Consider the following 12,236-nt stretch of genomic DNA (forward strand, 5'->3'; position numbering starts at 1 on the left):
CATGAAAGTATCTGTTTCTTAAATTACTGTGAAACTTAAAGAGGAGATATGGATGTCATGAATACAGAACAAACCTAAGAATGTAAAGAGGTTCCTTAAAACATCACTCTTCCAACAGAGTAATTTATAACACTAGGGTCCTTGAAAAAAACTAAAACTAATCACACTTACATCTCTAATTTAAGAGATGGCACTAAATTCTACCTAACAGGTCAAACTCTAAGTATCTTACCACATGTCAATCTTTACAATAAGAAAAGTGAGACAAAATTCATCTTGAACATTATGTACCTAATGTTCATAATAATAAGCTCTTATCCCCATAGACATACCGTCTTTGATAGGCAATAACAAATCTATCTCCATCAGGTTATCCATTCTGGAAGTTTTCAATACAGTAGGCTGTTGGAGAATATGCTCCAACCCACCAAAAAAATGGTTAAGAAATCCAAATAAAGCTATTCTCCCTAGCCCAAGCCCTACCTTGGATTAGAGGTTAAAAAAAAATTAAGATTAATACTAAACTCTCTGCCTTGAATACTCTAGCGAAATAAACTTACTAATAAATAAGTTTTGAAAATGGAGTTCAATTATCTCTTATAGCTGGACTCACAGGGACACATGGACTTACAACATTATAAATCCGTCATGGCTGTAAGTAATCAAAGAATCTATGAGCAAATACTTAAGTATGGAAACAAGTATGAGCTAATGCCACGGCTAACTTTTCCCCAAATAAAAAAGCTATCACCAAGAAGCAAAAAAATCATTTGTTAAATACTAAGATAATTTACAAAAAAAGAGGTTTTAGAATAAACTCATCATGGATCAAAAGACAGATGTAAGTCTACAAAACGTGATTAAAGAACAAAATCTATCTAGCCTCTTGGCTAAAGTATTTGTAGTAAGATGAAGGTCTGAAAAAAAGAAATCAGATTAACAATTTAAATTTTTTTTTTTTCTGGAACTGTAGAAGCCCTTGTTGAAAGTATACCCTCAAATATAATATACAATAACCAGTTCTAAAGATGACATCTACTATGACTAACTTCACTGGGCTTTTAGGAAGTTAAGAGAGAGAATTATATTAAAAGAAGGCCATACAGTTTTCCCCAGAGTATCAGAACCAGCACATTTTAATGGACACCACAACCATCACATTATATTGGAAATCATCTCCTTAGATATTTCCAGAGACAAAAGTCTAGAAGAAAAGGAACCCAGTAATAAGTCAGTAATAATAAAGTGGGGAAAAAGGAATCCAGTAATAAGTCAGTGGATACGAAGGTGGGATCCTACTTCCAAGAAAGACAAAAATAAATCTTTACATGTAGGTTTGTCTCTCAACAGTTTAGGGGATTAAAGTTGTCTTGATTAACCAATTCAAGAAAGATTTCAAAGACAAGAGAATTGTTATCTAGGAGGAAATAAAGGGGAAAAAACTGCTAAAACGGGTAAAAATTTGGACTTAGGAATTTAGAAAGTAATTCTGTAATCCTAAAAGGTAGTGGAAATATAAAAAGGTTCACAATTAATGGAGGTAATTCTACGGACAGCTATAGGGCAGGAAGAAAAAGTTTGTTAATACTAGTCTGAGATGATTTTATGTTCCTATCACCTTGTAATCCTTAGAATTCTACAGGAAATGTCCCAGCTGAATGGAACCAGAATGCAGTCTATAGTTTCCAAAAAAAAAAAAAAAGATATTCCTCTACTCCTCCCCAAATTTATAAACTCAGTTCCTCCTCATAACATCTAAACATATGCCATTCTATTTCCTGTAAGCCTAGTTTTCTGAAGCGAATACTCAATTACAGTCTTAAGCTCTACTGCTCAATTCTCTATCACCTTAAGGAAAATGCTTCAGGAACCAGGTCAGTACTGCTCTCTGTGGAAAGCAATCATTTATGAAACTAAGTTGTATATGTTCAATTTGGAGCCTGGAAATAGATGGATCATATTTAATGGATTCTATTAGCTATCTTATTGAAATATTTTTATGATCTCATAAAAGATACTTTTTATCTTTTTCAAGAATTATGGCTATTTTATGATTTTGAACTTTGAGGCTCATTCATTCATTTGTGCACTAAACTGTATACACTTCTTTTCTAAGGACCATTTCTAGCCCTGAATTCCTCAGCCCCTTTGTATGCTGAAATGAGCTGTCTATTCAAATACCTATTTGGTTTATTTTCCCTTATTTTTTTTTAATCCTATTCTGTTTAATTGGTTTTTTAAAACATATAGACCTCTGGCCTAAGTTTGCAACACAGAGTATTTGTATTCCAATGCAGATATGGACCATAATCCTTTAGTGAACAGAAACTATAAAAGAATTCTGGGAGACAGGTTAAGAGTAAACTTCAAGTAAGTAACAATAAGGAATATGTGTTCACATATCAATAATTTTTTATACTTTAATAGGAGCTAGAGAAGAATCCCAAAAGAAATGCATATTGAAATGCACAAAGAATGATATCACAAAGACAGTTAACAGTAGGGTAGCAATAACTGGCCTACATTTTCAAGATATACTAACAATGTGGAAGATGCACAAATTTAAGTTGAAAGAGGATTTTTTTCAGGAACTTAACACTGGTATTTGAGAGCTCAATTTTGGTGTATCAGTAGAATCTTATTCTTCTAAAACCAGGAGATAATGGTTTTTCATTAATAGTGCATCCATACTGCATCCAGGAAGCCCCCTCTGAAGTACACAGGTATTATGGATCTAAACTGAAACCTCTCTTGCCTCTTTGATTACAAATACTGACACTGACTCACACTGACCCAACTATGTTGGTCAGCACCACAGAGGACTGTGAAGCTTGTACCTGAGGCTTACAATTGTGCTTGGCTTCTAAAAACTGAAATCTTGATTCAATGAGTTCATCCAATTCTAAGCAAATCTTTGTTCAGTCTCTGATCTTTTTGTTTAGGTTTGCAGGTCACATTCGGGACTCTGATTTGACCTTATAATCCTTCCAGAATTAGATAATACTAAGAAATAACAAAAGTCCATATTTCTTGATAATTTGGTGTTAAAAGGATAACATGATCAATCAATGAAGATCTTTTAGAATTAAAGCAGCTAAACAGAAAAACAAGCTGACATCTGAGCTATTTTCACATTGTTTATAACTCACTCTGAAATGTATAAAGGCAAAGATAATATATGCTATATAGCTAAAATGCTTTAGTTTTTTAAAGATGAAGGAAGGATTGTCTAAACCCACCCACCTTTATGAAAGAACAGTTGCTCTATCATCTCAAAGTATAACTAGTATTACCTGTCCTTGATTTCATATAAGGGTCACTCATGGAACAAACTGTTGATTCAAAGAGAGATTCTGGGAAGGAAATGATTCAGATATGCAGGGTTCAAGCATGAGTAGAAAACAGATTGAGATACGAATAATCACTGAGCATGTTTTAAACAGAATTATCTGTAAATGAAAAAAATTATCTGTACCTAGGACCAGAACCTGAACTAGAATAGTTATTATTTAGTTGAAATAGAATCTGGTCCTTTTAAAATGGCTAATTTGTATTTGGGGGTAGAAGGGAAGGGAGACACTTTTAATCTGTTTATTAGTAAATGAATTCCTACATAAACCCAGGACTAGTATACATTAAGAGGCTAATTTAATTTGAGAAACCTCTCTTTTCTTTGTATTTCTTGGTTAAGGTGGAGAATTTAATAGTTTAAACTATTCAAAGACTTTTCTATTTTAGTCATGAAAGCATACATTTCTTGGTTTAACAGATAAAAATTACTATGAAAAATAACTGCTACAATGAAGTGTATTTTATTTTAAAGAATTTATTTGATATTTCTAGTTTCACTATGTGACCTTTCTCTATTTCTTATTCTAAAACACATAATGAGAGATTCTGGGAATATTCTTAGATAAATGACTTCTCATAAGGCAGCATTAGAAGGCCTGAAAGATTGTAATCTTTCTGAAATTTCCCTACCCGGGAAGGAAGGGAAAAAAATAGGAACACACTGTCTAACATTGAGGCAGCACAGAATAGCAAAGATTATACTTTCAAAATATATGTATTTTTAAAAATTCATTCCTCTAAGGAAATTTCTCAGTTTTAATAGAAAACTCAAGTGGTTTAAAAACACTGTGGAGAAGGCAATGAGGGATTTTTCTATTATTAGTGAAGTTCAGGTTGAAATGGAATGACTAGGCTTGTCAATATTCTTGATTGACTAATCTTACATTCTATGCTAAGACAAATGGGTCTGTGACATTCAAAATTTTGTTTCTTTGTCTGTTTTTTTTGGAAGGCCTCCTTGTAAAGGCGCAGAGAGAAGAGGCAGTTTGGTTTTTGGTCCTCAACGGCAAGAAGATGAAAAAGAATGAGAAGTCAGTAATGTAAACTGAAGTAAAGGGCTGTTTACTTAAAGTAGGGTCTTGTTAAATGATTTATTTTATTTTATTTTTTTGTTGTTTTTTGTTAAACGCTTTAGCAGACCTTCAGTGCTCAGAATTACTTAAGTCTGATTACTCATTTCATATGGAAACTTGTCCTTTTAAGATTTTATTTATTCATGAGAGACAGAGAGAGAGAGAGAGAGAGAGAGAGAGAGAGAGAGAGAGGCAGAGACACAGGCAGAGAGAGAAGCAGGCTCCATGCAGGGAGCCCAATATGGGACTCGATCCTGGGTCTCCAGGATCACGCCTTGGGCTGAAGGCAGCGCTAAACCGCTGAGCCACCCGGGCTGCCCGAAACTTGTCCTTTTGTATCTCAGAATCCCTGAAACAGTAGTTCTCAAGTGACAAGCTGTATCAGAATTATCTGGGGATCTCTTAAAAACTAAAGCAAAATCAACATTCTAGGCATGGTAATAAGGTTTATTAGATTCCTTAAAACAGAAAGTAATCAGCAAGATTTTGGTGAAAGAATTCCCAATAGGGTGTGTGTAGGAAAGGGTTTGTTGAGGAAGGGTGCTTTTGTGTGTGCCTATGCAAGAATGATTTCAGGAAAATAGCATACGGAGAATAAGAAATAGAGTACATTATAATGCCCCACTGAACATTCCATGTATAAAACACTTCTTGTTTTTTTTTTTTTTTTAAGATTGATTGATTTATTTATTCAGAGAGAGAGAGAGGGGCAGAGACACAGGCAGAGGGAGAAGCAGCCATGCAGGGAGCCCGACGTGGGACTCAATCCCAGGTCTCCAGGTGGCGCTAAACAGCTGTGCCACCGGGGCTGCCCAAAACACTTCTTGTTTTAAAGATGATTCTCTTAGGATGGATTACTCTCAAGTTTGGTAACAGACAAAAAGCTTGATCTTAAACTTTAAGCTTGTTAAATATTGCTGAACTTGCTATACCATCAGTAAATATAAAGTACTATTCTACCCTTTACTCTTTTCAGCACTGCATTCATTTTAGTCAACTCTGCCAATTCAATAATAGTTTCAAAATATTAAATCTGTAATTATTTTATTGCAAATTTTTGGCCTATGTTTTTAATTAAGTGTATTTATGTTAAACAATTTTCATAAATGGTCTTTATTTTTAATAAAGCTATAATTGTTCACATTTTTAAACCTTATGTTGACTGTGCTTTGAGGTTTTTCTGAAAGGTTTAAATTTTCATAAGACTATTTATTTAAGGGACGCCTGGGTAGCTTAGTGGCTGAGCATTTGCCTTTGGCTCAGGGCGTGATCCTGTCCGGGGATCGAGTCTCACGTCGGGCTCCCTGCAAGGAGCCTGCTTCTCCCTCTGTCTTTGTCTCCTGCCTCTCTATTTTTTTTTTTTTTAAGATTTTATTTATTCATGAAAGACACAGAGGCAGGAGACAAAGACAGAGGGAGAAGCAGGCTCCTTGCAGGGAGCCCGACGTGAGACTCGATCCCCGGACAGGATCACGCCCTGAGCCAAAGGCAAATGCTCAGCCACTAAGCTACCCAGGCGTCCCTTCATAAAACTATTTAACGTCTTTGTGATTCTTTTTAACTTCAGAAATCTTTCCTTCCTACAGAGTTGATAATTAAATTTAGAAAAAATAAAATTTCTCTTGTTGTTTTATTTTATTCTATTTTTAAAGATTTATTTATTCATGAGAGACACACGGGGGTGGGGGGTGGGGGGGCGGGGCAGAGACATAGACAGAGGGAGAAGCAGGCTCCATGCAGGGAGCTCGAAATGGGACTTGATCCAGGGACTCCAGGATCACGTCCTGGGCTGAAGGGAGGCACCCAACCACTGAGCCACCCAGACGTCCCTCTCGTTTTAAAAAAATATTTAATTCAATCCATAGGAAATACTTTATATATGAAGTAAAAATGTGAATTTTTCTCTCCCAAAATGACTACCAATTCTCTAATAAGATTACTTAGTAAATATTTTTTCTCATTGGTTTTGACATCCAATTTACTATATATTACAATCTTATATATATAAAAAGGCCTAGGAAAGAGTAATTCTCTTTTGATGTCTATTCCTGCATTAATATGTTTTGGTATCTGGTAGACCAATTCTCCTTCATTATCCTTTAGTTCAAAATACAGACTGCTCCTCTCACCTATTATTTTTTTCCAAAATTTTCAAGCATGTACCCATCATTCCACCAGATTTTTACTAAATTAAACTTTTAATTTGTAAAGAACACACATTTTTCTGTAATAATAGTTTGTCATCAAATAATTCTATTTTTTCTTAGCTCTCATTAAGTTTTGTCATTTTTTTCTTCTAGGTCATCTATTGTTGCCATTAACACTAGCCTGAATATTTACCTTTCCATGGCTCTCAAGAATGGCATTCTTCTTTCACAGTGTTTTCTAACTTGTAACTGCTGGCAGAGTGCTATTATATTGATTCTAGTCATCACTAACACCTGGAACTCTTATAATTTAAAAGTTTTTAAGTAACTCAAATTAACTCAGGTAACAGAAGATTTCACAATGGATAGAAAGGTAAAGGGGAAAGGCCATATTCCTATTAGTTAGCTCTGTCAGTTCTAATTTCTTATTAGGCTAACATTTTAAAAAAGAATAATAAAGGAAATGCTCTTATGGATACAAAACTCACAGGGGGTGGTTATTCGTATACTTCAAAATGTAGATTGAGGAATATAAAATTTTGTTTTGAATTTCAAATACACCTCTTTAGGGAAGCAGTGAGGTCAGTTTAGAAAAGATGCTAGCAGTTTTCAATTATAAAGCTATTAACACTCTCCCAACAAAAACAATAAAACAAAATCAGTGAGACTACTGTATTTATACAGCTACAATCAGGAGCACCACAAATTTTTGAGGACAATTAGAACAGGAAGAGCTTTCTTTAATTTAATGGGTCATCTCTCACAATGTGATCCCCCTCCTGCCACTAAGAACACCACCAGAACTAAGTAATTTCAAAAGACATCAAAACTTCTATTTCAAGTAACAGGTTTCCCAATAACTAGTTCCATCTAAGGATTATTAAGGACTCTTTTTCAGTAATAAAATGGTAGCGTTTCAGAATGTTAAAGCAATTTTAGATTTCACTTCTATAGTAGCTATGATTTCACATGCCTCAATAAAAATCTAGCCCAGTGTATCCATTAAATGGCTTAAATGTTTTAAAGACTCTTTCCATATTACAAAAATACATCAGTTATATATTCCCTCCTTTCCCCCCAGCAAACAAATATATAATCTTTGAAACCAAAATGCTAAAAAGTCATCATTTTAAAATAGAAGTGCTTACCATGATACCACCATTTTGTTTTCTTTGGATTCTTGTTACATGTTCGAACATAAAAAGAATTATCTGGTGGCCGTCTCTGAAACCAAAGAGTTTAAATAGGTAAGAGTTGTAAAATGGAAGAAGATTTAAGAAGACAGATTTAGTAAAAGCTTTGACAGAATTATTACAGAAAGTATAAAAACAATGTAAACGCTGGTGTGGCAGAACTGAAATTATTAATAGATTCTAGGAAAAGCAGACCCCTGACACTGCAATGAAAAAGTGTGTGTCGGGGGGGGGGGGGGGGGGGCGGGGGGCGGGGGGGGGGGGCGGGTTATGCATGTGTGATTTGGGTTAGGGTCCAGTGGAATTACTAGACGGTGACTATTAACCCAAAGCAGCAGCATTAGATTTTAAAGAATTTCGGTTTCATTTATTTTATCTCTCTAGAATAATTTAGTAATGACTTTAGTGAACTAATTATTTTAGTGAACTGAAATACAGAGAAGTCTAATAACTAGGCTTGTCTGAAAAACTAACAGCAACTTATGTACTTCCACAATTACTGTTTTCCTGTAAGATAAGAATCACCAAGGACAGACCAAAGGATTCAGTTTCCAAACACTATACAAGAGCGAAAAAGGGGAAAAGCTAATATTGGCATATACAGGCCCTGAATAGCACAATATTAGAAACCTATGGCAGCTTGCAAGGGAGCTACAGCAGAAATAGTGATGCCAACAACACTGAAGACAGATTATGGAAGGGTATTTCCCTGAAAACTACTGGATACCGAAGTAGAAGAAATATGTGATTCTCTACAAAAATCTGGAAACGTATCAAATTTATATAAAAGCCACAGAATACAGGTTAGTAGATAAGTTAGTAAGGAGACCCAACCAAAAACCAATGGTGAGTAGGACTGCCTTGATAGCAGGTAGGGAAACAGGTAGTCCACTTGGCACTTCTACAACTCATGTACATAACTCTGGCCTAATAATGCCCTTACAAGTTAACATTAATAGTAACTTAACAAAACGGAAAAGCAGAGCATAAGATGTTAAACAACTACCTCAAGATTACCCCGCTGATACGGTTTGAGAAAATATCTGAAAAATTAGTATATGAAATTAGATGCCTGACAATTTCAAAGAATGATCTGCTGCTGTTTGTCCTGCAAAGTCATAATCTGTGTTCATGTGGAAATTGCTACCAATGAAAACAGGTAATTTCATAATATTGATTAGAACAGCATCTTCAAAAAAAAAAGGGGGGGGGGGGAAAACAACACTCATTCTATTTGCTTATTAAGTCAAGAATATAGCCAAACTATTGATAAGTGGTTGTGGAGATTTGGTTCTTAGAAAAATAAAGGAACTATACAAAAAGATGGATTATCAAAATTGTTTTAGCAATTAAATGCAAGCTAGAAACTTTGGACTATCTATATCTATATAGATATCTATATCTATAAGGGCACTAAGAATAGATTACTGAAAGACCTCTCAATATCAGAAATTATCTTTAATCTACTGAAAGCTATTGATACAAAGAATTTGCCTTCACTTTAGGGAATCTTTCTTAACTACGAAAAATAAAATTGGAATGAAAGAATTATGACTAAATCAAAGTTCCCAAACTCTTACAATAAAAACTAAAATATGTATTCAAGTCAAATTTTAAAATGAAAGTCATAGAACCACACTAACCACAGAATAAAATTCACCTGCTTTAAAAGAAGAGCTTTTGGTGAGTAGTTACAAGACTTTTAAAAGCTTATTTAAGGAGCTAGATCCCCTCAGTGCCAAAGCAAGTTTGCTCTTCATCTTTGTAACCTAGTACTTGGCTCAGTAAAAACAGCACCTAATAGGTACCTAATAAACGTTTACTAAATTTTTATTGTATTTCAGAGAACTAATTAATGCTGCCAGAATTACTTCCATATTATTATCTTGGTTAAGTATAATTTAGATTATATAATATAGCTTGCCAATATTTGAAATGGAATAATTAAGCATATACTATGCAAGAAAACTAGTAGACAACTGAAATATGAAGGAAATAGGATTAGAAAAGGATAAAGAAGATGAAGAATTTATTTTCTAGTTTTTATTTTTTTTTATTTTCTAGTTTTTAATAGTAAATTATTACATTTATATTATTGTAAATCATTACATTTATTTAATTATTATATATCATTATATTAAATATTAAAAAAAAGTGGTAATCATTACAAGGCACATGCAAGAGCTATGTACACACATCACCGGTGTTCATCTCAACTTTCCTTTTTAAAATCCTAGACTTACTGCTTCACCTTCCTAAAGACATTAAACATTAACAAGGACACAGAAGTCTTTGTAACTACTCTACACCTAAACATTTTAAACTTATGTGTGCGCTGGGAGAGGAAGTGTGGGGGAGGAGAAAATATGGAAGCAATAAACGAATAAGACTTGTTTCCAAAGCCCTTGGGGTTAACAAAAGCTCAAGTGTAGCCTTAAAATGCAACCTAGAAAAAAAGCCCACAGGCAAAGAGGAAACTTAAAAAGTCATACTACAATTAGATAATGTGCACCCTAATTCATCTAAGATGTACATTTTTTCTTTACATTTTAATATTCCTGAATGGGGATACATGTGTTTTATACTAATGGTGTCATAGTTTAACTGCTGGAAGTTTTTTCTTTCTTATATGGTATATAAAATTCCATATTAAGGGCTCTTAATGCTATAATTTAAAAAGAAGATACAATTTAAACCATTATTTCCCATGCTTCTTTGAACGAAAAAAGCTGTTGTGTTTTTTTTTTTTTTTTTAAACCTAACACCAAGAAACTTCTTATGGAACTAACATTTCAAAAAACTTACGTTGCCAAGCTAAGCGTGTTTCAGAGTCTAGATAATCTAGCATTTAAAAATGAGCTACTTAAAGTTCTCTAAATATGAACTTAGTAAAAATGATAGTTGAATTTGAAGAACACAAGGAAAAAACACTGCTGTAATAACCCCACAGATCCCTAATCTGCAAGGTAAAGCTGTTTCTCCTTTAAACCCAATACAAAAGGAAACCCTCATGAAGAAAAGAGGCTTTAAAATATATAAACACATGAACACTGTGCTACACTGACCCTGAGGCAGAAATAACAAGAGGGCCAGAAATGCACACGGAATTTAGATACTTTAAAGGGGTATCCTATATTTAACTTATGTGATTTTTCTTTCTGGTATTTTCACCTTTCCAACAGACATAGAATCTGTGAATAAATAAAGGAGAATTAGAGAAAAAGTCCTGAAAATTCTACCGGTAATCTAACCTTCCTCCTTCAACCTAATCACTAGATGATCAGTATGGATAGGAAAGCTCTAGTTGCTGGGAAACCCCCTAAAAGTGGCTGACAGTGTGGGGGCCACCAGAGGGGAGAAAGCAGCTATGAAACATGCTCTTGGGGCTTTCCGTGGTGAAATCTAGAAGTGAGAATTTCTTGTACACTTCTGCCCTGTGCATGCTTACAGAAATAAAATTCATATTATTTAAGAACATCTGCAGAAATTTTGTTTAAGAAATATAAAACAATGTCTTACTTCCATGTGGAGTGAAAGAGTATCAAAATACCTATTTCTAATCTATTATTAAACATATTATCTATAACTTCATAATAAAAGGCATTAAGTCCTTCCTTCACATAGTATTCAAATAGTTTCGCTACCTAAACTAAAAGAATAGATATTACCTGGAATAATTCTGAGAAGTCCTACCTTTTCTTTGCAGCTGGAAAGCATGCTAATAATGCTAAGACAAACTGACTGGACTGAGAGCGCTGGGGACCAGTCTTCTGTTAGAATGGATAAACAGATATGACCATTGCTATAAACATGAGGATGAACGGGAATATTTTCACCAGTAAACATGACCTAAGAAAGAATAAAATTCCATTAACACTCAAATATTCTGTATTACCAAGACATAACATATTCTCCACAGAACTTATTTTAAAAACCAGTTAAAAACAAAATAAGTGCCAGAAACAAGGATAAACAACTGCCTGCTGTTTATTCTCATCAATTCACAAAGTACTGGTTTCATTGTATGAATGAGCACGTAGGTAGGGGATGGAACATACAGAAAAAAAACTCAGGTTACCCGTTTTTTATTTCAGCTATTTTTCACAAATTCCCTTTAAAAATTTATAAATTACCAGGCATATTTAGCCTAATAAAGACAACTATATTTGTAAGAATGCTTTTTCAAATTGTACTCATTGCTCTCTGCATATAGAAACACAAAGGTATTTAATTTTGAGACAATATGAATTGCATATGACAGGAACATCACTTCTACCTGTAACAATGCTATTACGTGAGGTGCTTTGTGCAAAAGGAAATAACTGTTATATATATCTCACCTTCTCTGAACTCACTCATCCATTATGATGGGTAAAAATTACTACTTATTGATCAGCAAATAACTATGTGCCTACACACACAAAAAACAAAGGTTGAATGAGTCAAGTTTTTCTCTGCCTTTTCTTCTACTT

General features: G+C 34.1%; 1 protein-coding gene across 7 annotated transcripts in view; it reads right to left on the bottom strand.

Annotated features, from left to right (window-relative positions):
• The window catches only part of UBE2W (ubiquitin conjugating enzyme E2 W), a 111,287-nt gene that overhangs the window by 39,075 nt on the left and 59,976 nt on the right, over positions 1 to 12,236 (bottom strand). For 6 of the 7 annotated variants that reach the window (XM_025478021.3, XM_049103689.1, XM_035708300.2 and 3 more), the window contains 2 exons: positions 11,458 to 11,613; positions 7,720 to 7,795 (listed from right to left, as the gene is read on the bottom strand). In XM_025478021.3, the coding sequence (XP_025333806.2) occupies positions 7,720 to 7,795; positions 11,458 to 11,613 (232 nt within the window). Of the gene's footprint in view, positions 1 to 3,293; positions 3,354 to 7,719; positions 7,796 to 11,457; positions 11,614 to 12,236 lie in introns of all 7 variants that reach the window. The other variant, XM_025478023.3, reaches the window with a different exon arrangement.

The sequence above is a fragment of the Canis lupus genome, chromosome 29 (assembly GCF_003254725.2).
Source record: "Canis lupus dingo isolate Sandy chromosome 29, ASM325472v2, whole genome shotgun sequence".
NCBI classification, from domain to species: domain Eukaryota; kingdom Metazoa; phylum Chordata; class Mammalia; order Carnivora; family Canidae; genus Canis; species Canis lupus.